Below are 27,964 nucleotides of genomic sequence, written 5' to 3'. Positions count from 1 at the left end.
TACAGAAGGCAGAATAGGTCCGTCTCTATTGGCAGTAGCAGGATTGCTTACAGCTCTAGAAATAATGGCCTCATGCACTCTCTGCGGTAGCTCTCCTGCTTAGGCAGCTGCCAGTGTCCTTTTGAAAGGACACAGAACAACCCAGGCAGGGTAGCCAGGGTGTTCAGATTAAGATGTCAGGAAATTGCCTTCTTTCTGATTCTTCTTTCCTTTCTTCTGCATCCATGCTTGCCCTCTGAGTGTAATAATAGTATACTTGGGCTGCTTTATCAGCCTCACTTGTTCTTGCTGTGCCTTGGTAGAGTTCAGCAGACTGTTAAAAATGGTATGATTTGGATTCTCTTGTTTTTCATCTTTCTGCACCAAGTTCCTTACTTTCCTGAATCTTGTTGAAACGAGGCTGCTGCTTCTCTTTCCTGCAAGTGGCATCTTGCAAGAGGGTATCCCCAGCTTGTTGTATAGAAGTACAACCTTTATTTCCTGGAAAGAGATATTTAGATGCAGAAAGTAAAATGAAAATCGAGGTTTTTTTTGGAGTCAATTTGATCTTTTTTTTTAACTTCTTTTTGCAGTAAATCTTGCAAGTTACTTAAACTTTACTTAAGCCCAGTGAGCCTCTGTTTCTGCTTTTTTTTTTTTTTTTCTTGAGACGGGGTCTTGCTCTGTTGCCCAGGCTGGGGTGCAGTGGCGCGATCTCGGCTCACTGCAAGCTCCGCCTCCTGGGTTCACACCATTCTCCTGCCTCAGCCTCCTGAGTAGCTGGGACTACAGGCGCCCACCACCATGCCCGGCTAAGTTTTTGTATTTTTAGTAGAGATGAGATTTCGCTGTGTTAGCCAGGATGGTCTCCATCTCCTGACCTCATGATCTGCCTGCCTCAGCCTCCCAAAGTGCTGGAATTACAGGTATGAGCCACCGCGCGCAGCCCTGTTTCTGCTTCTTTAAAATGGGGACAATAAACCCGTTTCAGAGAACTGAAATCACTATATAAGATAATGTATGACATTCATCCAGCCGAAGTGGCTGGTCAGTAAGGGAGCCCTAATCTTGATCCTCATTTGAAATCCGATTCTCATCACTGAACTGTTGCAAAAGTTGCTTGTATTCACCTGCATTCTTGATTTAGTATTCAAGATGTGTCTTTTGAGTGCTTACTGTGTGCTTGGTTCCAGACCCTGGAGATACTGTTGTTGAAACAGATCCACAGAAGACTCTGCTACCATTGAACTTGTGTTCATGAGGTGGAGACAGGCAAATAAAAAGGAAACAGATAAGTTTATACTTGAGGAGAGTGTTGTGATGTGTGGAGTGGAGAAGAATAAACCAGGGGACAGAGTGAAAGAAACACTGTGGCCTCAGGGTGGGCAGGGATGGGGTTTTAAAGGTTGGTTTACAGATGCTGCTCTGAAGAATGGTATTATATTTAAGCAGATTCCTAATGAACAAGGTAAGAGGCAACAGCAAGTGTAGAGGCCCTGAGTGGGAGAGTGCTTGCTGTGTATCCCAGGAGCATATGCCAGGCCGGCATGGCTGGTGCCCAGGGAGCAGAGGAGCATTTTGACGTCAGAAAGATAACTGTGGTTGAGACCTTATGTGTAAGTCACTGCAAGGTATTTGAGTTTTGTTTTAAGTTTGATGGGAAGGCAGGTTCAAAGCCCTGGGTTCGAACAGGATAGACATGTGGTCTGATAACCAGTTTTTTTGTTGTTGTTGCTGTTGTTGTTGTTGTTTTAAGATGGAGTCTCGCTCTGTCACCAGGCAGGAGTGCAGTGGCGCAATCTTGGCTCACCCTCCGCCTCTTGGGTTCAAGCGTTTCTTCTGCCGCAGCCTCCCGAGTAGCTGAGACTATAGGCATGTGCCACCATACCTAGCTAATTTCTGTATTTTAGTAGAGACGGGGTTTCACCATGTTGGCCAGGATGGTCTTGATCTCTTGACCTTGTGATCTGCCCACACTGGCCTCCCAAAGTGCTGGGATCACAGGCATGAGCCACTGTGCCCGGCCCTGATAGCCATTTTTAAAGGCCATCTGGCTGTGAGTGACAAGTAGAATGAGCGAGGCAGAGTGGCCTGTTAGGTGGCTATTGAGTGAGTCCAGGTAAAAGGTCCCAGAACTGGGGTCATAGTGGTGGGGGTTGTGGGGAAGTGTTTGTATCCAGGGTATATTTTAAGATCAAACCAACATTGCAATACATTGCTAATGACATACATGTGGGACATGAGGGAAGAAATTCAGGAGTGAGTCCTAGATTTTTGGCCTGTGCAGTGGGGAACAAAAGTGATGACATTTGCTGAGAAAAGAAGCAGAAGGTTTTGGAGGTGGAAATCCAAGGCTGTGGTTTGGATGTGGGGACATGAAAGGACTCCTAAGTCATCATCTCCTTCCACAGTGTTGTGGCTGTGTAGGAATGGCCACGGCGTATACACGTTGTGCCAGGCACTGGGAAGCACAGGTGATTCAGCCTGGCTCCTGCCCTGAACAGGTGTTCAGTTGACGTGTTGAGACAATGGAGGTGGCATAAAGAGCTGTTACACATGGGGTGAGAGCCACTACCTTATCTACGTTGTGGAAGGTAGTAGGAAATCCAAGGATGGTGAAAGAAGAGAAGGAGCCAACTCACCCTGGGCAGATTGGAGAAGGGTTCCTAGAAGAGATTATTGAGCCAGGTATTGGAGGGTCCATGGTAATTCACCAAATGACAAAACATGCAAAGGAAATAATACAACATTCTTAATGCTTATTCCAACTGCCAGCCCTGCATTCAGGAACTTGGCACAGGGCTTGTATATGTAGGGGCTCCTGAAATCCTTGTTGGTGAAGATCGTTGGTCCACTGAGGACTCTTCAGAGCCAAAAGATGGAAGTATAAAGTGCAGTAGATTTCACCAGCAATTTCAGAAAGTTTAGCAAGGCTTGAACCAGGATCTCCTCTTGGCCAATCAGCCGCGTCATCCCCATCCTGACACTGTCTCTGAGATCATTCCCTCAGGTGGGCCTCTGTCCTGCTTTTCTTTTTGGGGTCAGAAATTGGGATCCTGTACTGGAGGCTTCACCATCATAGGCCTCCCCTTGGTCCTCTGCGCCTGTTGCTTCCTGCACTCAAGCGCATCGTTCCTCTCAACTTGCAGAGGAAAACCCTGACTTTGCCTTATAGTGGTATTGAGTTGAGGGTTCTTAGTTTTATTCTTCTTACTTTTATAAGACTGCTGGAAGCACCTTATAAAAACTCTCCGGTGTAGGACTCGGAAGAAAATACCCGTCCGTCAAAAGTAGAGATGGTGGGTTTTGACCTTAATAAGTATTAACACAAGATTTTACCCAAACATCTATCTTGCTCTTGGTAACATGTTATCTTTGCCAAGTGCCCATCCCAATAAAGCGTTATTTCTGTCAAGCTGAACTCCTGATGAAATCTTCTATTCCCCTCTCTCCCTGATCGGTTTCGATAAAACTTCATTCCTCATTCTGATTTTCTCCTAAGGGATGGTTTGGATTTGTCAGGAAAGGGTGAAAAAAGAGGTGATTTTTTTTTTCATTTTCCTCCTCTTATTTCTTTTTCTAATATAGATACTTGTGGGAATTGGAATATAACTTTAATGTAAGTCAAACTGATAAAGGGGGGTTGGACACTACTGTGAAGAAGGAAAAGAAGATAGGAAAAAGGAGGACAGTCACTTATAGGCAAAGGAATGTCCAGCCCGGCTTTTGCTTGTTTTCTCTTGTTTTTAATTTACAATGGAGCTGAGGAAGATAACACTGATTTAGGTGAAGGGGCAGTTTACAGCAGGGGGATGCCATTGAAGGAATCAATGACATTCACAAAAGTACTTGCTTCCATTTTTTTTTTTGGAATGGGTTAGAATATTCTGGATGGCAGCTACTCATGCCGTTGGATGGCTATGTTGCCACTGCTAACTTTAACAAGTACAGAGTCCCCCTTATCTTTGATAACTAGCTCTTTCTATTCCTCTTTTTACCAGCCCCATCATTTCTGTCTCTCATCTGGTTCCACTATCGAAGAGTGAACACTGCAGGCCAGAGTTGGACACTTCTGGTGAAGTGTGGCTTGCATAGCAGGTGGTCTCCATAGAAGGCTAGGCAAGGGGTGGGGAGTTTGGATGAAGGGCGGTTATTTGTCTCAAAGCCAGTTGACTGTAGAGGAGATGGGGTATGTCAGAGGGCCCCGAGAATATGGTGCAAGTCAAGTCCATCCTCAATGATGCTGGAGCTCCTGAAAAGATGGGGCAGGGCCTTTCCTCCCATGTTGATCTTGCTTACATGCAGTATAAGGGAAGAGAACTTTTGCTCAGGTTTGGCAGGTGCACCATTTCAGGGGCAGTGGTCAGATAGGCAAACTGACCACTCTCCCTGACGCATAGCCTAAAGAACACTCTCTGGACCAGGCTTATCCAACCTATGGACAGCTTTGAATGTGGCCCAACACAAATTTGGCCACTTTGAAAACACTATGAGATTCTTTTCCTTTTTTTTTTTTTGGCTCCTAAGCTGTCCTTAGTGTTTTTTTATGTGTGGCCCAAGACAATTCTTCTTCTTCCAGTGTGGCCTAGGGAAGCCAAAAGATTGGACACCCCTGCTGTAGACTTTTAGTCATGTTTCACATTCAGTTTTCTTCTTACAGTCCCAAGACATTCATGGAACAACTGTCTTCCAAATACAGAGAAGGATATCAAAGTCTGAGTGGGTTATCTGGTAGTCCCCCTCCCTCCCGAGGACAGCAGAACACCATAGTTCAATTCTGATGCAGTCCAATTAAAGACACACTCATGATGTACGGTCATCATTCTGTTGGATCCTTTTTGATGAGAGTCCCTAACTGTTCTCTGTAGATCTGAATTTCACTTGGATATTTCTCCTCTCAAGTGAAGCAGGAGGGGCACAGAAGCCCAAGGAGCAGGAATGAATGGGGTCAGGGCTTTGCTGATTTGTCTGGCGTCCTCAAATAGCTGCTGTTTGCCATTGAAATCTTTCATCCTCTGTAACCCAAACCAGACATTATTGTCAGTGCTCCTCATTAAAAAAAAAAAAATCACAGAAATGCCAGGTGCAGAAGCTCACATCTGTAATCCCAGCACTTTGGGAGGCTGAGGCAGATGGATCACTTGAGGTCAGGAGTTCGAGAACAGGCTGGCCAACATGGTGAAACCCCGTCTCTACTAAAAATACAAAAATTAGCCAAGCGTGGTGGCGTGCCTGTAATCCCAGCTACTTGGGAGGCTGAGGCAAGGGAATCGCTTGAACCTGGGAGGTGGAGGTTGCAGTGAGCCAAGACTGAGCCCCTGTACTCCAGCCTGGGCAACAGAGCGAGACCCTGGCTCAAAAAAAAAAAAAAATCACAGAACCTTTTTTGGTAAATAAATATGGCCAACAAGAATGACAGTTTGAGGCTTACAGCAAGTATAGATTCACAAAGTGAGAAAAGGATAGTTTTCAACATACTCAGTATGATGAATGCAAAATAAAATTAAAAATCTTTGCTAAAAAATCATCCCATGTGGGTCTTCTGATTTGAACAAGATTTTAGCTACAAAAAAAAATCAAACCTCATTAAAAATTTTTACTGTAAAATATGATTCTTAGCACGTGTGATTCGCCTCACTCTTGGAACATTTTAGTGGGATTTTATAAGGGCTATGAATATTTCATATCAAATAACACATTTATTGCAAAGGTTTTAAAAAATTAAATCAGTGGAAAAAACACTTATGAAATCTTTCATCTCGAGCGCTGCTAAAGAGAAAATTAAGAAATCCTATAGTATTTCTGCATGTGATTTTATAGTAAATAGCCACATTGAGGACACTCAGTTGATGCTTTGCAAAGGATAAAATCGTTATGGTTGTTTAGCTTTTAGTTTTGATGAATCTACCAACAAAGGGGATTGTGTCCAACTATTGCATGTGTATGAAATAGGACTCAAGAAGCTGGGGAAGGAGAAAGGATGCTTTCTCAGACTCAACCATTGGAGACCGTCACTGACGCTGGTGATGTCTTCGAGGCTGTGTAAAAAGTGATTGAAGTTTAGGGGCTAACCGGGGGCAGAGGCTCTTCAAAGATGACTGGAATGTGAATTTATTGTGCTCTCACACACAGATCAATTGTCAGGATTTGTGGTGAATATCTATTCACCTTTTCTAGTATACACTGTTATCATTACCCTCCAATGACGGTTTTCTAACCACCTGGTGATCTAAGAGAAGACCTTCACTCTGCTGTCAAGTCCTTCCATTTTTCTAGGAAACAGAGCACTAAATACATTATCGTTTTTGGCCTTGTTTGGTGACGATTTGAATGCTACTAACAAAGCCCTTTTGTCCATACTCAGACTCCTTGGGTATATGACGGGCCAGTTATAGAAGCAGGAAGACATGGTTGCCCCACCATGGTAACAGCAGTTCAAAGACCAACTGCCTCCAACTTTCAAAACTTAGCATATTTGGCAAAAAAAAAAACAAAAACAAACACACACACACAACAAAACATTTGAAGCTTTGAAATCATTGAACCTGAAGTTTCAAAAGACAAAAACTAGTATCATTGCTCGTTAGAACACACTTCAAGCATTTATAGTCTAAACCCAGGTATAGGTACAGCAAATTGGTGCTAAAAATGTCATTTTCTTGACTTAATGAAGCTCTTTAGGCTAAGGTTCTTGGAAATGATTTTATGGAAGACAAAAGTCAGATCTCATTCAGCCTATTATGGTGCAGTGAATCCAGGCCTCTTTCCCTGGCACTGTGGTTGCAAATTCTTTTTAGAAGCTAGTGAGGAACTCTCCTTTTTTTTTTTTTTTTTTAACTGTTCTTCCATCTTTGTCAGAAGATTTGTCTCCAGGGCCTTTGCTGGAACTCAAGTTTGCTTTGGTTGCCAAGGATAACTTCCAGAAAATCACTTAGGGGAATTTTGGGGCAAAACATTCCCTGTGTACCTCATAAAAAGCGAGCAGCCTTTGTGTGTCATCATTGCCATTTTCCTTCCCACAGCAAATCTGATTCCATGCTTTTGAAACTTAAGAAAATGGCTCATCCTGGACCTGTGTCTTGCTGTGACTTATAAACTGCCTAGAAAAGAAAAGCTGATGACACGTTGGCAGACTCAGCTCTCCTGTGGACATCTCATGATCAAAATTAACTTTTAAGATCAAACTGAGTTTTCTAAATTTTTCTAAAATGACTGGCTGCAATATTTAATTTACTTGGAAATATCAAATCATATTAGATATTTGGCATTGAATGAGGGTGTGAAATCTTTATGTTAATTAAAAGGAGGGCATTTTCTAACAAAAATTACAAATTGCTAAATGAATATAGTCTCATACGGAAAATGAAAAATTGAAACATATATTGGAATAAGGTGACCTGTGATTGGTCAAGAGAAAGGAACCAGAAACCAGAGAAGCTGGATAGTCAGGCAGCTGGGCTAGAACGGAACTGCTTTTGAAGGAGACTGTCTTCCAGGAAGCAGGGCGATGCCAAGGAGCAAAGCAGGCCCTATGCTTGGAGGAGCTACAATACCAGGAAATCATGTGGGTCTGGGTCACATGATGGAAGCTGCTGAGAGAATACAGTAGAGGCTTGTGTAAGGGAAATGGAGTGCAGGGTCAGAGCAATACTATAATTAAGTGTGGCAATGCTAAGACTTCCTGAGAGTCTGGGGAAATGCCTCAGCCAGCATTTCTCAACCTTCATTACACATGAGAATCCCATGGGAGTGGCTGTTTTTAAAAATGCTGAAAACCCAAAGGAATATAAATCATTCTGTTACAAAGATACATGCACACATATGTTTATTGCAGCACTATTCCCAATAGCAAAGACTGGAATCAACCCAGGTGCCCATCAGTGATAGATTCAATAAAGAAAATATGGTACATATACACCATGGAATACTATGCAGCCATAAAAAGGAATGAGACAGTGTCCTTTGCATGGACATGGATGAAGCTGGAAGCCATTATCCTCAGCAGAGTAACACAGGAACAGAAAACCAAAAACCGCATGTTCTCACTCATAAGTGGAAGCTGAACAATGAGCACATGGACACAAGTGGGGGAACAACACACACTGGGGCCTGTTGGGGAGTTGGCAGGGGAGGGAGAGCATCAGGAAGAGTAGCTAATGGATGCTGGGCTTAATAGCTAAGTGATGGGTTGATCTGTGCAGCAAACCACTGTGGCACATGTTTACCATGTAACAAACCTGCACGTCCTGCACATGTATCCCAGACCTTAAAATTAAATTAAAAAATTTTTTTAAATGCTGATAACTAGACCCCCACCTCCAGAGATGCTATATGAATTCATCTAGGTTGGGACCTGTGCACATTCATATTGTTTCCTAAGTTTTTTAGTGGAAGCCCAGATTGAGAACCACTGGCCTGAGGGACCAGGGAATGAAGCAGAAACAACAACCGCAACCACAAATTAGGCTGGACTTGTTCGGAGAGTGTTGAACAGGAGACATTCCAGTTTGGTGCGGAAAGAGCCATTTATCTGGAGCCAGTGAACCTGGGTTCAAGACTCTCTCTCTGGCATTGTTGCTGGGATGACATGGAACTAGTTAAATCATGTGCCTGTTTCTCTTTTTTTTTTTTTTTCATTAGTCAAATGGAAATAGTGAGAACACCCACTTCATGACAGCGTTGCATAAATTAAAATGAGACGATGCAGACACAGCACCCAAGGACATGTACTCAGGGGGAACTGACCGAGTGTTTGTTGAATTTGATGGATGACCTTGAAGTAGATAGAGTTGTTTTTGTGCATTATCAGACTGCAAACGTGGTGGAAATAGGATTGAAGAATGTTATCCATGGCACCTGCGAGTGAGCTGACAGGAACAGGGAGAAATCGGAGGCAGGGGGACTAGCCCAGGAGACCCACACAATGTTCTAGGACAGGATCCATAATCTATGGCCAAAAAGTATGCCTGATCTGACCCTCTGCTTGTGTTTGGAAATAAAATTTGACTGGAACACAGCCACAGCCATTTGTTATGTATTTCTATGGCCGCTTTTATGCTACAATGGCAGTCGAGTGCTTGAAGCAGAGATAGCATAGCCTGTGAAGTAAAGCACATTGACTCTCTGGATGTTTACAGAAAAAGTTTGATGACCCCTGTTTTAGGATAAGATTAAGAGGCTTGGCTTCGGATGAGATGTTTGAAATCAAATGGGAAGAGCAAGTGCTTCAAACATCAGGAAGAAAGAATTGGCAGGCTTTAGTGACAGATTGTACGTAGGGAGATTTTGCCATATAAAGGTTAGGGATGTAGTGTCTTTATCACGGGCAGGATGATGCAACCGGACAGCTTTCCTGAAATCTGGCACTAAGCGCAAGAGTTTGCTTTCCTAGACTAGAGAGATCTGGGTCTGTCACCCCTGAAAGGGTCTGAGCCCCCTTCATGGGAGGCCCATCCAGACCCTGGCCCTGCCTGCATTAATGAGTCCCAGTCCTATTCATTTCAAAGTGGTGGATCCCACATGCAGTACCAGATGCCAGCACTCTGGAGAGATCCAGAGATACTCAGCACATTCAGATTGATTGAGATCATCACTTAGGACATTTTGGATGGTAAGTCCCTAATCTCTGTCACTGCACTGCACGGAGGTTGATTTTCAATTTACTTTCTTTGTTCTGAATCTTAGATGTTTTGATTCTTAATTCAGAACATTCATCTCAAGTGGATTCAGAGATTCAGAGTCGATGATAAATTCATGTTTGTTGAGAAGTTTTGCAGGGAGGAGGATGATGTTGTCAGCTTAGTTTTTGAATAATGTCTTGTTTGACATTTTAAGCCGAAAGTGGGCTGAACCGCAGATCAACACACACACGTATTGCATGATAGAACGATACATCATGTTCATACATAGACTGTGTATATCTAAAGAGTAGAAACCTGGAAGGAAAGGTAATAGAGAAACAAAGGTAAAGGCACTTACACGTAAGGGATCCTATCCACTTCTGCCTTTATGTGCCCTGCCTGCAGCTTTAGTGCTGGGCTGGGAGAACAGCAGAGAGTTTGAGTATTGATACGGTTTGGCTGTGTCCCCACCCAAATCTCATCTTGAATTGTAGCTCCCATAATTCCCACGTGTTGTGGGAGGGATGCAGTGGGAGATAATTGAATCATGGGGGTGGTTCCCTCATACTGTTCTCATGGTAGTGAATAAGTCTCACAAGATCTGATGGTTTTATAAGGGAAACCCCTTTCACTTCACTCTCATTCTCTTTTTGCCTGCCACCATGTAAGATGTGCCTTTGTTCTTCCCTCACTTTCCACCATAATTGTGAGGCCTCCCAAACCATGAGGAACTGTGAGTCCATTAAACCTCTTGTTTGTTATAAATTACCCAGTCTCGGCTATGTCTTTATCAGCAGCGTGAAAATTGACTAATACAAGTATCTACTCTGTGTAAGCCTGATATGAAGTAATATTTGTGTGTACACACACACACACACACACACACACACTCATGCTTATGCTCCCATGTCCCTCATTTTACATAAGACACTGAGTCACAGAAAAGTTAAGTATTTTGCCTAAGTTATTTATTAGTAAGTTGAAGAACCATAATTTAAGCTCAGCTCTTTCTTACTCCAAATCCCATGCTCTTACTTATCTACTTGATTTGTTTGCTTTTCTCAGTTCTCTCTCCCTCTTCCCCAGCATTTAATATTATAATGAGATGTCTTTTTAAATAACTGATAGTTTATGATGTGCTAGGCATTTTATGCCATTTTTTAACAAAAAGTTATAGGTGTTAGTTTTTCTCTTTCTCTCTTCCTCAAATGCTTGTTAAGTATAGGGAGCATGCCAGGACCTGGGGATGGAGACTGGAGATTGGGCGGTGCCACTCAAGGTGTGATCTGCAGGCTGTTGTTCATCCTTGTATTTGTCAGGGCTCTTTAGAGAAGCATAACCAATAGAGTGTGCATATACAGCTATGTTTATTGTAAGGAATTGGCTTGCATGATTATGGAAGCTGACAAGTTCCAAGATCTGCAGGTTGAGTCAGCAAGCTGGAGACCCAGGAGAGCCGATGTGTAGTTCTAGTCTGAGTCCAAAAGCCTGAGAACCAGGAGATCTCATGGTGTAGTTCCAGTCCAAATTCCAGCAGGCTCGAGACCCAGGAAGATCTGGTGATTCAGTTTGAGTTTGAAGGCAAGAAAAAGATGATGTCCCAATTCAGTGGCTGTCAGGCAAGATGAGTTCTCTTGAATGTGGAGGATGGTCAGCATTTTTGTTCTACTCGTGCCTTCAACTAATGGGAGGTAGCCAACCCACACCAGGGGAGGACACCTGCTTTACTCTGTCTACCAATTTAAATGTTAACCTCATCCAAAAACACCTTTAAAAAAAAACACCCAAAATGATGTTTGATCACATATTTGGGTACCACCTGGCCCAGTTGAGTTGACACATAAAATTAACCATATCCTCAAATTGTTGCTGGTCTGCAACAAGATACATACGGAACTTGAGACTAAGCATTTTAGAAACATCTAGAGCAAATGGACTTTGTGGCCAGCATCAAGTGTATGATCAATAGTCTTGATTAACGTAGTGTAGACCAGTTTGTTTAATTCTAGTGATGAGTTACACGTGGGCCAAGCTCTGTTTTACCTTTGAGTGTTAGGGGCAAATTTTTATCCAGGATGGACTGGGGGAGGGAGAAAAACTGGTTCTTCACCCAAGCTCCTTGTGCTTCCATGCCTCTCTTGCTGTCTTCACCACTGGTAGTTTGAGAAATACCAGTGTGGGCACAGTTGTTTACATAGCCATAAAATCGTATGTAATGGGCTGTATAACTACGACCTATACACAAAGCTTGAGGAGCGTTCCTGGGAGGGACCAGTGCCTGTAAAACATAACAGAGAAACGTAAGGAGGCTGGCTGTTCACTACCCTGACCCTGTCTCCTCCTTCTGCTCCCAGAGAGTCAGGAGAAGCCTGAGCAAAGAGATCAGGAGCCAGAAAAAGGAATAGTCAGGAATAAAAGCAAAAGTCAGGATGAATAAAACGAGAATGAGCTGTGAATCTGGCAAGGCAGCAGGGCCCACTATTCACTTCTGATCATGCGGTGTTGGGATCATCTGGACCACACAGCTACGGAGAGTTAGAGCTGAGAGGGGACTCGGATCACATCTCCAGGGCCCCGCCTTTCAGAAGGCGAAACTGGCTTGAGGAAAAGGAAGGGGCCGGCTCAAGATAATGGACCTTTAAAACAAACAAACAAACCGGAAACGACAATTCTGCCATTAATTGAGCACTTCCTCCATGCCAGGAGTTGGGCACAGCTTTTTTCAGCATTGGTTCCTCTGAGACCTGACATTAATTATTTAGTTGTGGCTTCATTGGTGACAAATCTATAGGGCTTTTAAAAGTGGGAAAACCCCCGCACGTCTTTGAGAGTTAAATTTGGTTAAAACCATTTGGGGTCTAAAGCAGGGGAGAAATGGACACAGGATGTCGATAGCATTTCTCTTAAGCCCACAATCAGACAATCGTAATTTACGTAAATGTTTAAAATATGGGACTTTCAGGAGAGGGGCTAGAGAATGTGACCCGGCCTCTTTGGTGAAGCCTGCTTGCTTGCTCCTCCATGTTCTTAAGGATTAACCATGACCCGGCTAAGGATGAAGGCAGGAAGCTCAGCAGTGCCTCCTCTTGTAGTATATCTCAAAGGAAGCCAAGGTCTGTTGACTGCTTGTTGCCCCATACAACACACAGAACAACTCTGTGTTCTGAAAATACAGCGTGCTTTACACCTTAAATTACATCATCAACTCATCTTACCCATGACATCACCTTCCCTCACTGAGAAAGGGTCACAGGAACTCAGTGATGCCAAGCGCCTCCCAATAAGGGACACCATGCTCTGTATTTTGTTATCTTGCTTAAGCCTCCCATCACTCTTACTGGAACATTTTATGTTCCCATTTCACAGAAGAAAAAATCGAAGCTCAGAGCACTGATGTAACTCCTCCAAAGAGGAAACTCACAGGTCCCATTTGCTAATTTTCTAGAGACCCTGAGACCCTGTTGAGCTTCCTGCATTTCTGCCCAAATGCTCCAAAATCCTTTCCTGAGAAGGAAGACCCTCTCAGTCTCCTGAGCGTCTTTACCTCTAACTTAGCACATAAATGCAGGAGCATAGCTGAGCTCAAAGTCCAGGAAACCTTGTTTACAGTCAAACTGCAACATAATAGGAACACGGTTTAAACTTTAGTCTTGGTTTCTGCATCAGTAATAGGGATAACTATTACTACTTCATTGTACTGATAGCAACCTAAGGCATTATCAGCATGAACCACCTAGCGTGGTGCAGATCCATGATAGACACTACAGAAAGTGTAACTGCCAAGGAAGCCAGAGGTTCATCTTTACCCACACCTGCTCAAAGGGTCGATGTTGGTTGAGAAAACGCAATTATTAATAGCTACCTATTCTTTTTCATTCTCAGTTTTACCAAACAGGGAGACAGGTTTCAAAAGCTTGGGTTGAAGCTTGTAATTGGCCAGTCGGTGACAATGCAACCCTAATCAACCTGTGATTTCACGTCCCCTACCGATTCTGCATCGGCCTTTGATGTGTGGTCCCAGGCAGTGCAATTCATTGAGTCATATTTGTTGCATTGATAGGAGAAGACCAGGCACTTAGGCGTTTAACCCTGAGGTGATTAAGAGGAAAAAAAATGAGTCATATTTGTTAAGGCCCAAAGATACATCAAAAAGCCCTGGGCAGAGGCCTACACAAGCACAAGTGAGACCTGCAGGGTGTAATTCATCACATTCTTTGATCCTCAAGTTTGTGAGTCACAGAGACTCTCTGGGACAGTTTTGAAGCTCAGGGGTCTGGGCAGGAAGGAAAAACTTGAAGTATGGAAAAAGAGGAATTTTTTTTGACAGGCAGCTGAGAGAGGACGATTTTTTAGAGATATGCTTTTTTTGCTTGGTAACCCCTGAGGTGGCTGTAAATGTAGCTGGAGCCCAGGATTTCTGCAGAGTGGAAACAGAAATAAGTGATAGCTTTGGGTATGCCTTGTGCCACTGGGACTCCTGAACAGTAAGCATGCCTTGAGCGCCTACTTTATACATGGTGATATAAGTATCCTTGGGAGATGGGGTTTTTATACTAATAAGTGTTTTTTTTTTTTTTTTTTTAATGTTAGCTCTCTGAATAGCCTATAATGAAAGTTTATTGAAGTGGAGAGTGTACAGGCCCAGATATCAGAGAGACCTGGGTGCGAATTCTGACACCACCATTGTGGTGGCATCAATTGAGAGACCTGCTTATCCTCTCTGTGCCTCAGTTTTTTGTGTTGTTTTTGTTTTTGTTTTTTGTTTTGAGACAGAGTCTTGCTCTGTCGCCAGGCTGGAATGCAGTGGTGCGATCTCGGCTTACTGCAACCCCTGCCTCCAGGGTTCAAGCAATTCCCCTGCCTCAACCTCACGAGTAGCTGGGACTGTATACAGGTGCATGCCACCATGCCTGGCTAACTTTTTGTATTTTAGTAGAGACGGGGTTTCACTAGCTTGGCCAGGATGGTCTCGATCTCCTGACCTCGTGATTTGCCCGCCTTGGCCTCCCAAAATGCTGGGATTACAGGCATGAGCCACCACACGCGGCCGTGCCTCAGTTTTTATTGCAGGGTTGTATGATTGCTACATGGAGTGTTGCTGGCACTCACTTTAATGGTTAACTGTTTTTCTGGGAAAACCGTGAGATGGGTCATGCTTCTACTTCTTTTTTCCTTGTTGCTTTTAATATTTTATTCTTGGCATGGAACCATGCATCCACTCTTCCAGCATTTCTCAGACCTTGTGACATGTTAACCACAAAGACAGGTAAGACCTGCCTTTGCCTACATTGAACTCCCAGTCTTCGTAGGCAACATTTAGTAAAGCTGTTTACCAAATACAGTATGGCAGATACATGTTTTCATAGCGCTACATACAAATTATTTCGGAATATGTGGAAGGATATCTTGCCTGCAAATGGAAGAAGGTTTCCCCTGAGAGGTGATGCTTTTAAAACAGGATTTTGAAAGATGTATAGGAGTTTGCATAGGAAGAGCTCAATAAACTTAGTCATTATTATTATCTTTTTTCTTTTTTTTTTTTTTTTTGAGACGGAGTCTCACTCTGGCCCAGGCTGGAGTACAGTGGTGCGATGTCGGCTCACTGCCAGCTCCGCCTCCCGGGTTCTTGCCATTATCCTGCCTCAGCCTCCCAAGTAGCTGGGACTACAGGCGTGTGCCACCAAGCCCGGCTAATTTTTTTTTTTTTTTTTTGTATTTTTAGTAGAGACCGGGTTTCACCGTGTTAGCCAGGATATTCTCGATCTCCTGACCTCGTGATCCGCCCGTCTTGGCCTCCCAAAGTGCTGGGATCACAGGCGTGAGCCACTGCGCCTGGCCTATTATTTTTTCCTAATTACTCTTTCTCTTCCTCTTGCTCCCCTCCACTTCCTGGTACTCCTTCTCCCCTCCCTTGTCTTTCTCCCCAATCCCCCCACTTTGTATTCATAATTCTTTATTGTTAAGAAGCCTACTTAGAAGCATGCCAAGTAGGGAGAGGAAGACAGTGCCTTTAATTAAACACAATTTTATTATGATTGCCTTCTCTAAAAGGCATATTAGCTTTTATCACCATAATAAGTTGTTCTGTTCTCAACTTTGTTCCCAGTTCAATCTGGATGCGTTTATTTGTAACTCACTTTCCATCTGTTTTCTTTAAACATGGGATTGTGCAAGGAGCCTCGCCATGTAGTAAGGGATGTCTGGGGAACTTGGAGGGGCTTGAGGCATGGTTCATCCAGATTAAAGCTTCCCTGGTGTTTCGCTCCCCAGATGGAAAGCCCGTGTCTCTGTCACCACTGGAGTCCCAGGCACACAGCCCCAGGTACACGGCCTCCAGCCAGCGGGAGCGCGAGAGCCTGGAGGTGCGCATGCGCGAGGTGGAGGAGGAGAACCGCGCCCTCCGCAGGCAGCTCAGCCTGGCCCAGGGCCGAGCCCCATCCCATCGCCGAGGCAACCACTCCAAGACCTACTCCATGGAGGAGGGCACTGGAGACAGCGAGAACCTTCGGGCTGGCATCGTGGCAGGCAACAGCTCCGAGTGTGGGCAGCAGCCGGTCGTGGAGAAATGCGAGGTAAAGGGCATCTGGAGCCTGGGGAGGAAGTTGTCCAAAGTCCCGATTGCCCTCACCCCTTGCAAATGCCTCCTGGAAACACAGCCAGATGCCAAAAGCTGGCATTCTTGATTCTAGCCCGGGTGTGTAAGTCTGGCTTGCTCACTAACTTTGCTGAATGGTCTGACAAGTCATTTAGCCTCTCTGAGCTTCTGTTTTCCCATCTGAAAATGGGGATAAGAAGGCGTAATCTACAGATATTAAGAGGAGCTCACTGATGGAACCTACCGCTTGTTTCTGTGTGGTTCATTTTGACATGCGCAGGGTTTCTACACCTAGCTGTCATCCTGTAGGCCCCTGCTTCTTAGACTATAGTGTGAATGGTACACCTGGAGTTGTGGCCCAGTTGGGCAGTTCTCTTAGACTTCATTATCACTTCACTGTATAAACAGCCTCTCCAATTCAGAACCACAGACTTGTTCCTTATCTAAAGAAGTAATTTGAACTTTTATAGCCTAATATCACTTCTCCCCTTTTAGGGTATGCTTTCTTTCTTAGCAGCTCTTTGGAAATGTGGGATATTTATTGTCCTCTATTTCCTCAAATACCTGCATCCACGCTTCTATGTGCAGTGAACACACATACACTCATTCCCCACTGTTTCCAGTTCTCATGGTGGAGATGAATTAGGGCATGCCTATTCATAGGAAGGCCTTCTGAGAGATGGGGCGAGACTGAATTCATATCCCAGCTTTAGTGATTTATGCAGAGAGTACCCTTGATCCAGTTGCATAACTTCTGTGAACTCCAGGTGTCTCATCAGTAAACTTTAGGAAATAATACCTGCTTCATGGAGTAGTTGTGAGAATTAAACAGGATGGCCATATAAAGGCTTGACTAGCGCCTAGTACGTAGTACATTTTCAAAATTATGGTTAGTTTTTACTATTCTTAGTTAAACATAGATAGGACCTGCTGTTTCTTTATTCCATTTTCTGGAATAAAGAGTGGTTAGACTTCAGACTCCCTAAAGAGAACGCTTTGCAAACTGTAGTATTCTATTGTAGTGAATGGGATTATTAGTAATATTGGTGATACTATCTAATGAGACTATCCAGTGTCACTAAAAAATGGCTTCCTCAGTGATGTAGACTAAGTTCTTTGGAAGTTCAGTGGTGAGGGAGGAGAACAAGGAGAGCCCCTGAGGGTAGGAGCATTTCTCAGGTTTCTCAAGCCTGGTTGAAAAATGGATTGGTGGAGAGGTAGAGAGCATCGGACAGAGGATGTCCAACGAGGAATGTGTCATATGAGTAGGAACGATGTGAAACAAACGTCCATCATAGCAGGATTCGGGATGTCACAAGTTGGTCCTTCAGCCAAGCCCAGAGAACCTGGGCGAGGAGGTGGTTCTACTCCATCATCATCATTCATTTATTTATCCATTCGTTCAGCAAACATATTGCACTCGTGTTTTGTATCTCATTCTGTTTTATGTGTTGGGAAACAGCAGTGAACAACAACAAAAAAGACAGAACCCCCTTCCCTCTGGTTCTTACATCTGTCATCAGAGGTAGACGGAGAGATGATAAACAAATAAATAAATACAAATGTCAGGATGTGATAAATGTTGCACATTTATTCAGCCCTGACTGTATGCCAGGCCCAGTGCCCTTTAGTCTTTGACAACCACTGTCAGTGGCTTCTGTTACTTAATATCTCTATGTATGAAAACGGGCATTCAGCCACGTTAACAAATTCCTTTGGTCTTGGCTGGTCTGGGGAGGGCCCTAATTTAGGGATCTTCTGTTCTTGCCTTGGTGAAGGCATATTTGATTTCTTTCAGGTTCTCTGCTAGCAGATCACAGCCATGGTGTTGGTTTAGAAAGGGTTAGTTTGGATGGGAACTCTGCTACCCAGGTGAGATGGCCCAAAACGAGCAAATTTTTTCTCCAAGCATATTTACACTATTATGACGTAGAACCTAAAGAACAAATAAGAATCGAGGAGGGGAAAAATAAAAAAGGAAAAGGGGAAAAGAAAGGCATAAAAAAGAGAAAAAGAGTTGTGTTTGTGGGGACATTTCTCTTCCTTCTGTAATCTCTCTAACCAAGAGTTTCACTCCCCTGCTTAGTCTTCTGAGAAATAACTCATTGTAATTTGGGAGTCCCCTGCACAATTGTGTAGACCAAAGACCATTGGCTTTTGAAGCTGGGAGTTGTGAGTCTAAATCCTGGCCCCATTTCTAGTTTAACAGCTATGTGGCTTTGAGCAAGTAAGATCACTTTTCTGTGGCTGTTTCCTCATTTGCAAACTGTGGATTAAAATCAAGTTCTGGGCCCGTCACAGTGGCTCATGCCTGTAATCCCAGCACTTTGGGAGTCCGAGGTGGGTGGATCACAGGGTCAACAGATTGAGACCATCCCAGCCAACATGGTGAAACCCCGTCTCTACTAAAAATAGCAAAAATTAGCCAGATGTGGTGGCGCGCATCTGTAGTCCCAGCTACTTGGGAGGCTGAAGCAGGAGAATCATTTAAACCCAGGAAGTGGAGATTGCAGTAAGCCGAGATGGTGCCACTGCACTCCAGCCTGGGCGACAGTGCAAAACTCCATCTCAAAAGAAAAAAAAAATCAAGTTCCTGCCTTGTACTATTTCAGTGGTGACAATGGATATTGGAACTTGAGGGAAATTCTAATGTAGTTAGTTGTATCAGTCTTAGATTTCACTGCAGGTTATCAAAAATCCCAACTAACACTGGCTTAAGCAAGATTTGCATCTTCTTTCTCATTGTGTTTAAGATGTCTGGAGGCCATCAGTGTAGGGATGGCAGTATTGGGATTTCTTTATCTTTCACCCCAGCCTGCTTGATTGACATTCCCAAGGTCATCTCATGACCCATAATGATTGTCAGAGCTTTAGCTATGTTGTCCACATTCCACCTGGCAGGAAAGAAGTGTTAAGGTGGGACATACCACTTTCCTTAAAGAACGTATCTTGGAAATTTCACACTTCAGATCCTTTTAGATCCTATTGACACAACTTAGTTACAGGGATACCCTTAGCTGCCACCTAGGTCCAAGAGAGCCTGGAACAGATAGATTTTACTCAAGGAAGCCATGTTTTTCTGGAACATTCTGGAGTTCTGTTACCGTGGTCACAGTGAAGCATGTCTGTCACATGGGTGTTTCTCAAACTTGGTTGTGTGTTAGAATTACATATCAAAAATGTGTATCCATGAGACCTACCCCAGACCTACTGACTAAGAATCTCTGGGAGTAGCACCTGAGAATACGGATATTTAACAAAAGAATATATCCAGATGATTCTAAGATAGGAGAGATTGTTCGGAAACCACTGCTTTAGGCTGGACACAGTGGCTCACGCCTATAATCCCAGCACTTTGGCAGGCCGAGGCGGGTGGATCACCTGAGTTTAGGAGTTTCAGACCAGGCTGGCCAACATGGTGAAACCCTGTTTCTACTAAAAATACAAAAAAATAGCCGGGCGTGGTGGACGGTGCCTGAAATCCCAGCTACTTGGGAGGCTGAGGCAGGAGAATCATTTGAATCTGGGAGGTGGAGGTTGCAGTGAACTGAGGTCATGCCATTGCACTCCAGCCTGGGCAACAGAGCGAGACTCCGTCTCAAAAAACAAAACAAAACAAAAAAAGGAAACCACTGCTTTAAGGAGCAGCACATAGGATTGATGAATTTTCTTTATCCCTGTGTTCCTTGAAAAATAAAATAGTCATATAGGAATTCAGATCTTGAACTCGTTGACTTTTTTTTTTTTTTAAACTTTAAGTTCTGGAGTACATGTGCAGAATGTGCAGGTTTGTTACATAGGTATACATGTGCCATGGTGGTTTACAGTACCTATCAACCCATCATCTAGGTTTTATGCCCCACATATATTAGGTATTTGTCCTAATGCTCTCCCTCCCCTTGCCCCGCCCCCCAACAGGTCCCAGTGTGTGATGTTCCCCTCCCTGTGTCCATGCTTTCTCATTGTTCAACTCCCACTTATGAGGGAGAACATGTGGTGTTTGGTTTTCTGTTCCTGTGTTAGTTTGCTGAGAATGGTGTTTTCCAGCTTCATTCATGTCCCCACAAAGGACATGAACTCATTCTTTTTTATGGCTGCATAGTATTCCATGGTGTATATGTGCCACATTTTCTTTATCCAGTCTATCATTGATGGGCATTTGGGTTGGTTCCTAGTCTTTGCTATTGTGAATAGCACTGCAGTTAACATACATGTGTATGTGTCTTTATGGCAGAATGATTTATAATCCTTTGGGTATATACCCAGTAGATTGCTGGGTCAAATGGTATTTCTGGTTCTAGATCCTTGAGGAATCACCACATTGTCTTCCACAATGGTTGAACTTATTTACATCCCCACCAACAGTGTAAAAGCGTTCCTATTTCTCCACATCCTTTCCAGCATCTGTTATTTCCTGACTTTTTAATGATCGCCATTCTAACTGGCATGAGATGGTATCTCATTGTGGTTTTGATTTGCATTTCTTTGATGACCAGTGATGCTGAGCTTTTCTTCATATGTTTGTTGGCCATATAAATGTCTTCTTTTGAGAAGTGTCTCTTCATACCTTCGCCACTTTTTGATGGGGTCATTTGTTTTTTCTTGTTAATTTGTTTAAGTTCGTTGTAGATTCTGGATATTAGCCCTTTGTCAGATGGATAGATTGCAAAAATTTTCTCCCATTCTGTAGGTTGCCTGTTTACTCTGATGATAGTTTCTTTTGCTGTGCAGAAGCTCTTTAGTTTAATTAGATCCCATTTGTCAATTTTGGCTTTTGTTGCCACTGCTTTTGGTGTTTCAGTCATGAAGTCTTTGCCCATGACTATATCCTGCATGGTATTGCCTAGGTTTTCTTCTAGGGTTTTTATGGTTTTAGGTCTTAAGTTTAAGTCTTTAATCCATCTTGAGTTAATTTTTGTATAAGGTGTAAGGAAGGGGTCCAGTGTCAGTTTTCTGCATATGGCTAGCCAGTTTTTCCAGCACCATTTATTAAATAGGAAATCCTTTCCCCATTTCTTGTTTTTGTCAGGTTTGTCAAAGATCAGATAGTTGTAAATGTGTGGTTAATTTCTGCGGCCTCTGTTCTGTTCCATTGGTCTATATATCTGTTTTGGTACCAGTACCATGCTGTTTTGGTTACTGTAGCCTTGTAGGAGTACCATGCTGCTTTGGTTACTGTAGCCTTGTAGTATAGTTTGAAGTCAGGTAGCATGATGCCTCCAGCTTTGTTCTTTTTGCTTAAGATTGTCTTGGCTAGATGGGCTCGTTTTTGGTTCCATATGAAATTTAAAGTAGTTTTTTCTAATTCTTTGAAGAAAGTCAATGGTAGCTTGATGGGAATAGCATTGAATATATAAATTACTTTGGGCAGTATGGCCACTTTCACAATATTGATTTTCCTATCCATGAGCATGGAATGTTTTTCCATTTGTTTGGGTCCTCTCTTATTTCCTTGAGCAGTGGTTTATAGTTCTCCTTGAAGAGGTCCTTCATAACCCTTATAAGTTGTATTCCTCAGTATTTTATGTTCTTTGTAGCAACTGTGAATGGGAGTTCACTCATGATTTGGCTCTCTGTTTGTCTGTTATTGGTGTATAGGAGTGCTTGTGATTTTTTTCACCTTGGTTTTGTATCCTGAGATTTTGTTGAAGTTGCTTATCAGCTTAAGGAGTTTTGGGCTGAGAAGACGGGGTTTTCTAAATATATAATCATGTCATCTGCAAACAGAGACAATTTCACTTCCTTACTTCCTGTTTGAATACCCTTTAATTCTTTCTCTTGCTTGATTGCCCTGGCCAGAACTTCCAACACTATGTTAAATAGGAGGGATGAGAGAGGGCATCCTTGTCTTGTGCCAGTTTTCAAAGGGAATGCTTCCAGCTTTTGCCCATTCAGTATGATATTGGCTGTGGGTTTGTCATAAATAGCTCTTGTTATTTTGAGATTTGTTCCATCAAAACCTAGTTTATTGAGTGTTTTTAGCATGAAGAGGTGTTGAATTTTATCGAAGGCCTTCTCTGCATCTATTGATATAATCATGTGGTTTTTGTCATTGGTTCTGTTTATGTGATGGATTACATTTATTGATTTGCCTGTGTTGAACCAGCCTTGCATCCCAGGGATGAATCCAACTTGGTAGTGGTGGATAAGCTTTTTAATGTGCTACTGGATTCAGTTTGCCAGTATTTTACCAAGGATTTTCACATTGATGTTCATCAGGGATATTGGCCTGAAATTTTCTTTTTTTGTTGTGTCTCTGCCAGGTTTTGGCGTTAGGGTGATGCTGGCCTCATAAAATGAGTTAGGGAGGAATCCCTCTGTTTTTATTGTTTGGAATAGTTTCAGAAGGAATGGCACCAGCTCCTCTTTGTACCTCTGGTAAGATTTCACTGTGAATCCATCTGGTCCTGGGCTTTTTTTGGTTGGTGGGCTATTAATTACTGCCTCAATTTCAGAACTTGTTATTGGTCTATTCAGGGATTCGATTTCTTTCTGGTTTAGTCTTGGGAGGGTGTATATGTCCAGGAATTTATCCATTTCTTCTAGATTTCCTAGTTTATTTGTGTAGAGATGTTTACAGTATTCTCTGATGGTAGTTTGTATTTCTGTGGAATCAATGGTGATATCCCCTTTATCATCTTTTACTGTGTCTATTTGTTCTTCTCCCTTTTCTTCTTTATTAGTCTAGCTAGTGGCCTATATATTTTGTTAATCTTTTCAAAAGACCAACTCCTGGATTCATTGATTTTTTTGAAGGGTTTTTCGTGTCTCTATCTCCTTCATCCATGAGCATGGGATGTTTTTCCATTTGTTTCTGCTCTGATCTTAGTTATTTCTTGTCTTCTGCTAGGTTTTGAATTTGTTTGCTCTTGCTTCTCTAGTTGTTAGGGTGTCAGTTTTAGATATTTCCTGCTTTCTGTTGTGGGCATTTAGTGCTATAAATTTCCCTATAAACACTGCTTTAGCTGTCTTCCAGAGATTCTGGTATGTTGTGTCTTTGTTCTCATTGGTTTCAGAGAACTTATTTATTTCTGCCTTAATTTTGTTATTTAACCCGTAGTCATTCAGGAGCATGTTGTTCAGTTTCCATGTAGTTGTGCAGTTTTGGGTGAGTTTCTTAATCCTGAGTTCTAATTTGATTGCACTGTGGTCTGAGAGACTGTTTGTTATGATTTCTGTTCTTTGCATTTGCTGAGGAGTGTTTTATTTCCAATTATGTGGTCGATTTTAGAATAAGTGCTTTATGGTGCTGGGCAGAATGTATATTCTGTTGATTTGAGGTGGGGAGTTCCGTAGATATTTATTAAGTCCACTTGGTCCAGAGCTGAGTTCAAGTCCTGAATATTCTTGTTAATTTTCTGCTCATTGATCTGTCTAATACTGACAATGGGGTATTAAAGTCTCCCACTATTATTGTGTGGGAGTCTAAGTCTCTTTGTAGATATCTAAGAACTTAATGAATCTGGGTGCTCCAGTACTGGGTGCATATATATTTAGGATAGTTAGCTCTTCATGTTGCATTGATCCCTTTACCATTACATAATGCACTTCTTTGTCTCTTTTGATCTTTGTTGATTTAAAGTCTGTTTTATCAGAGACTAGGATTGCATCTCCTGCCTTTTTTTTTTTTTTTTTTTTGCTTTCCATTTTCCATTTGCTTGGTAAATATTCCTCCATTTCTTTATTTTGAGCTTATGTGTATCTTTGCACGTGAGATGGGTCTCCTGAATACAGCACACTGATGGGTCTTGACTCTATCCAGTTTGCCAGTCTGTGTCTTTTAACTGAGGCATTTAGCCCATTTACATTTAAGGTTAATATTGTTATGTGTGAATTTGATCCTGTCATCATGATGCTAGCTGGTTATTTTGCACATTAGTTGATGCAGTTTCTTCATAATGTCATTGATCTTTATAATTTGGTATGTTTTTGCAGTGGCTGGTGCTAGTTTTTCCTTTCCATATTTAGTGCTTCCTTCAGAAGCTCTTGTAAGGCAGGCCTAGTGGTGACAAAATCCTTCAGGAGGATTTGCTTGTCTGTAAAGGATTTTATTTCTCCTTTGCTTATGAAACACAGTTTGGCTGGATATGAAATTCTGGTTTGAAAATTCTTTTCTTTAAGAATGTTGAATATTGATCCCTATTCTATTCTGGCTTGTAGGGTTTCAGCATATTGATCTGCTGTTAGTGTGATGGGCTTCCCTCCATAGGTAGCCTGACCTTTCTTTCTGTATGCCCTTAACATTATTTCCTTTGTTTCAACCCTGGAGAATCTGATGATTATGTGTCTTGGGGTTGCCTTTCTGGAAGAGTATCTTTGTGGTGTTCTCTGTATTTCCTGAATTTGAATGTTAGCCTGTCTTGCTAGGTTGGGGAAGTTCTCCTGGATAATATCCTGAAGAGTGTTTTCCAACTTGGTTCCATTCTCTCGGTCACTTTCAGGTACACCAATAAAATGTAGGTTTGGTCTTTTCACATAGTCCCATATTTCTTGGAGGCTTTGTTCATTACTTTTCATTTTTTTTCCTTTAATCTTGTCTTCACACTTTATTTCATTAAGTTGATCTTCAATCTCTGATATCCTTCTGTTTGATTGATTCGGCTATCGATACTTGTGTATGCTACACAAAGTTCTCGTGCTGTGTTTTTCAGCTCCATCAGGTCATTGATGTTCTTCTTCTCTAAACTGGTTATTCTAGTTAGCATTTCCTGTAACCTTTTTTCCAAGGTTCTTCACTTCCTTGCATTGGGTTAGAACATGCTCCTTTAGCTCAGAGGAGTTTGTTATTACCCAGCTTCTGAAGCCTACTTCTGTCAATTGGTCAAACTCATTGTCCGTCCGGTTTTGTGCCCTTGCTGGAGAGGAGTTGCGATCATTTGGGGGAGAAGAGGCATTCTGGTTTTTGTTATTTTCAGCATTTTTGCAGTGGTTTTTCTTCATCTTCGTAGATTTATCTACCTTTGATCTTGGATGCTGATGGCCTTTTTTGTGGGCATCCTATTTGTTGATGTTGATGTTACTGCTTTATGTTTGTTAGTTTTCCTTCTAACAGGCCCCTCTTCTGCAGGTCTGCTGGAGTTTGGTGGGGGTCCACTCCATACCCTGTTTGCCTGGGTATCACCAGCGGAGGCTTCAGAACGGCAAAGATTGCTGCCTGCTCCTTCTTCTGGAAGCTTTGTCCCAGAGGGGCACCCGCCTGTTGCCAGCCGGAACTCTCCTGTTTGAGGTGTCTCCCAATCAGGAGGCACAGGAGTCAGGGACCCACTTGAGGAGGCGGAGTCTGTCCCTTAGCAGAGCTTGAGTGCTGTGCTGGGAGATGGGCTGCTCTCTTCAGAGCCAGCAGGCAGGAATGTTTAAGTCCGCTGAAGCTGTGCCCACAGCCACCTTTTGCCCCAGGTGCTCTGTCTCACGGAGATGGCAGTTTTATCGATAAGCCCCTGACTGGAGCTGCTGCCTTTCTTTCAGAGGTGTCCTGCCCAGTGAGGAGGAATCTAGAGAGACAGTCTGGCCCCAGGTGCTTTGCCATGCCGTCATGAATTCTGCACAGTCAATTAACACTGTGAGGGGAAAACCGCATACTCAAGCCTCAGTATGGTGGACGCCCCTTTCTCCACCAAGCTCAATCATCCCAGCTAGACTTCAGACTGCTGTGCTGGTGGGGAGAATTTCAAGCCAGTGGTTCTTAGCTTGCTGGGCTCTGTGGGAGTGGGACCGGCTGAGTGAGACCACTTGGCTCCCTGGCTTCAGCCCCCTTTCCAGGGGAGTGAACGATTCTGTCTCACTGGGATTCCAGCTGCTACTGGTGTATGAAAAAAAAAACTCCTGCAGCTAGCTGGGTGTCTGCCTGAACTGCCATGTTGACTTTTAGTATAACTTATTTTCTAGTCTTTTGCACTTGAGAATTAGGTTTTGTTCTTCTTCTCTTTCTTTGTGTTTACTGATCATGTTAACTTCTTAGATTCTTAAAAAGTTATTTTTGGTAGAATTCTTCTATGAGGAACCCCTGGTCCTGTTCAGAACCTCCAATAGATGCACTTAAAAGTCTTGGCCTGCTGCAGTCATATTTCAAAGCACACTCTCCGCAAGGTGCTGGCCTCCTACCCATGAGCAGTGCACTTCCTCTGACTCCCTCATTTGGTGTCTTTAAGGATTTTAACGAAAAAGCCATAGAGGCAGACAAGAAATGTCAGTCAGTAGAGTCAAAATAGAAACTCCCTTCGTCACAGTGCTTTTTGGTTCCAAGTGCTGAAGCTCATCTTGACATCCTGTCACGGTGCAGGGCCACGTAACCAGAGATGCTGCCACCATCTGTGGGTGTTGCGGAAACTTCTCTGGGCTCCGAAAAGCATTTCTGAAAACTCCTCTATCAATATGCCAAGGCTGTCAGCTGAGCTATCTGGTGATAGGAACAACGGGCCCTCATCAGTCCCTTTGCCCTCTTATCATTTGTTAATTATGTGTCTTTCTAATAGCTGCCTGTCTTATTCTTGCATATTTCTGTTGCCTGTGCAGTGCTGTTTCAGTGATGGCCTGGCCTCTGTGTGCCTCAGAAGATGGAGCAGAATGATCCCCTTTGATCTTCACTCATGCACATGTGTGTATGGATATGTGTATTTTTCTTGCCTTTCCGGTTCAGGTCTATTCTGGGACTCAGCTATTGTACAGAAGTAAAAACAGTCACTGGAACTGGTATCAGAATTCCTGAACAGGAGACTTTCCTTTGCTACTCATTAGTCTTGTGACCTTAGACAATTCAGTTACCTTTTGGGAGTCTATTTCGTCATTATAAAATGAAAATAATAACATGTTCTTCCCAGTGCAATTGCGAGGATGAAATGAGGTGGAGGCAGGGGAAGCTAACTATGTATGAGTGTCACATATACTCATTATAAATATTCAACTTCTCCACTGCTACCTGAAAAATCACCTAACACTTAAATGAGCTAAAACAGCACCAATTATTTTATTAGCTCTCATGGTTTCTGTGGGTCAGAGATTTGAGAAGGACTTAGCTGAGTGGTTCTGGTATGGGGTCCCTCATACAGGTGGCATTAGTGTGGGGCTGGAGCTGGAACAGTACAGTGCTGGAAGAGTGGGTGCTGACCCAGCCTCCCTTTCTTTTAGACTCAGGCCCTCATGTGGTCTCTGCATGGGCTAGTTTGAGCTTCCTCACAGCATGGCAGCTCTAGGCAGTCAGCTGCTTACATGGCAGCTAAAGGCTTTAAGTACAAGTATTCCCATAAGCAAGGCAGAAAGGAAGCACTTTTCATGACCTGGCCTCAGAAGCCACACAGTGTCACATCTGCTGATAGTGTATTCTGTTAGTTGAAATGGTCACAAAAGCCCACTCAGCACATACCCATCTCTCAATGAGAGTAACGTCTAGGCATTTGTGGATGTACTTAAGAACTGCCGCAATGGATATTGTTATTATGGAAAGTGAATGAATGTTATCCTCTGATGTCAGACCACTCCTTAAGGAAGTACTCATTTTTCCTTCTGCTCCTTGCTTTGAACTTCATTTCTCAGGAGTAATGTATTATAGTTAATAACAGTTAATCAGTCCTTGAAATGTACCAGACATCATGCTAGAGCTTTACATAAAATATCTCATGTAATTCACACAACATACTTATCTTCATTTGACAGATAAGAAAACTGCTAGGAAAGGTTTTATAATTATTTCAAGGTAACACAGCCAGAAAGAGGTAGAGCTTGGGATTAAACCTAGGCAGTTTGATTCTAGAACCTGTTCTTTGAACCATTGCAC

General features: G+C 42.9%; 1 protein-coding gene across 7 annotated transcripts in view; it reads left to right on the top strand.

Moving 5' to 3' along the window:
• The window catches only part of LARGE1 (LARGE xylosyl- and glucuronyltransferase 1), a 759,370-nt gene that overhangs the window by 256,659 nt on the left and 474,747 nt on the right, over positions 1 to 27,964 (top strand). For all 7 annotated transcript variants that reach the window (XM_055375362.2, XM_055375363.2, XM_055375361.2 and 4 more), the window contains one exon: positions 15,870 to 16,171. In XM_055375362.2, coding sequence (XP_055231337.1) covers positions 15,870 to 16,171 — 302 coding nt within the window. The remainder of the gene's footprint in view (positions 1 to 15,869; positions 16,172 to 27,964) is intronic.

The sequence above is a fragment of the Gorilla gorilla genome, chromosome 23 (genome assembly GCF_029281585.2).
Source record: "Gorilla gorilla gorilla isolate KB3781 chromosome 23, NHGRI_mGorGor1-v2.1_pri, whole genome shotgun sequence".
Classification (NCBI taxonomy): Eukaryota; Metazoa; Chordata; class Mammalia; order Primates; family Hominidae; genus Gorilla; species Gorilla gorilla.
The sequence above is the reverse complement of the archived record's forward strand: the minus strand, read 5'-3'. Positions and strand labels throughout refer to the sequence as shown.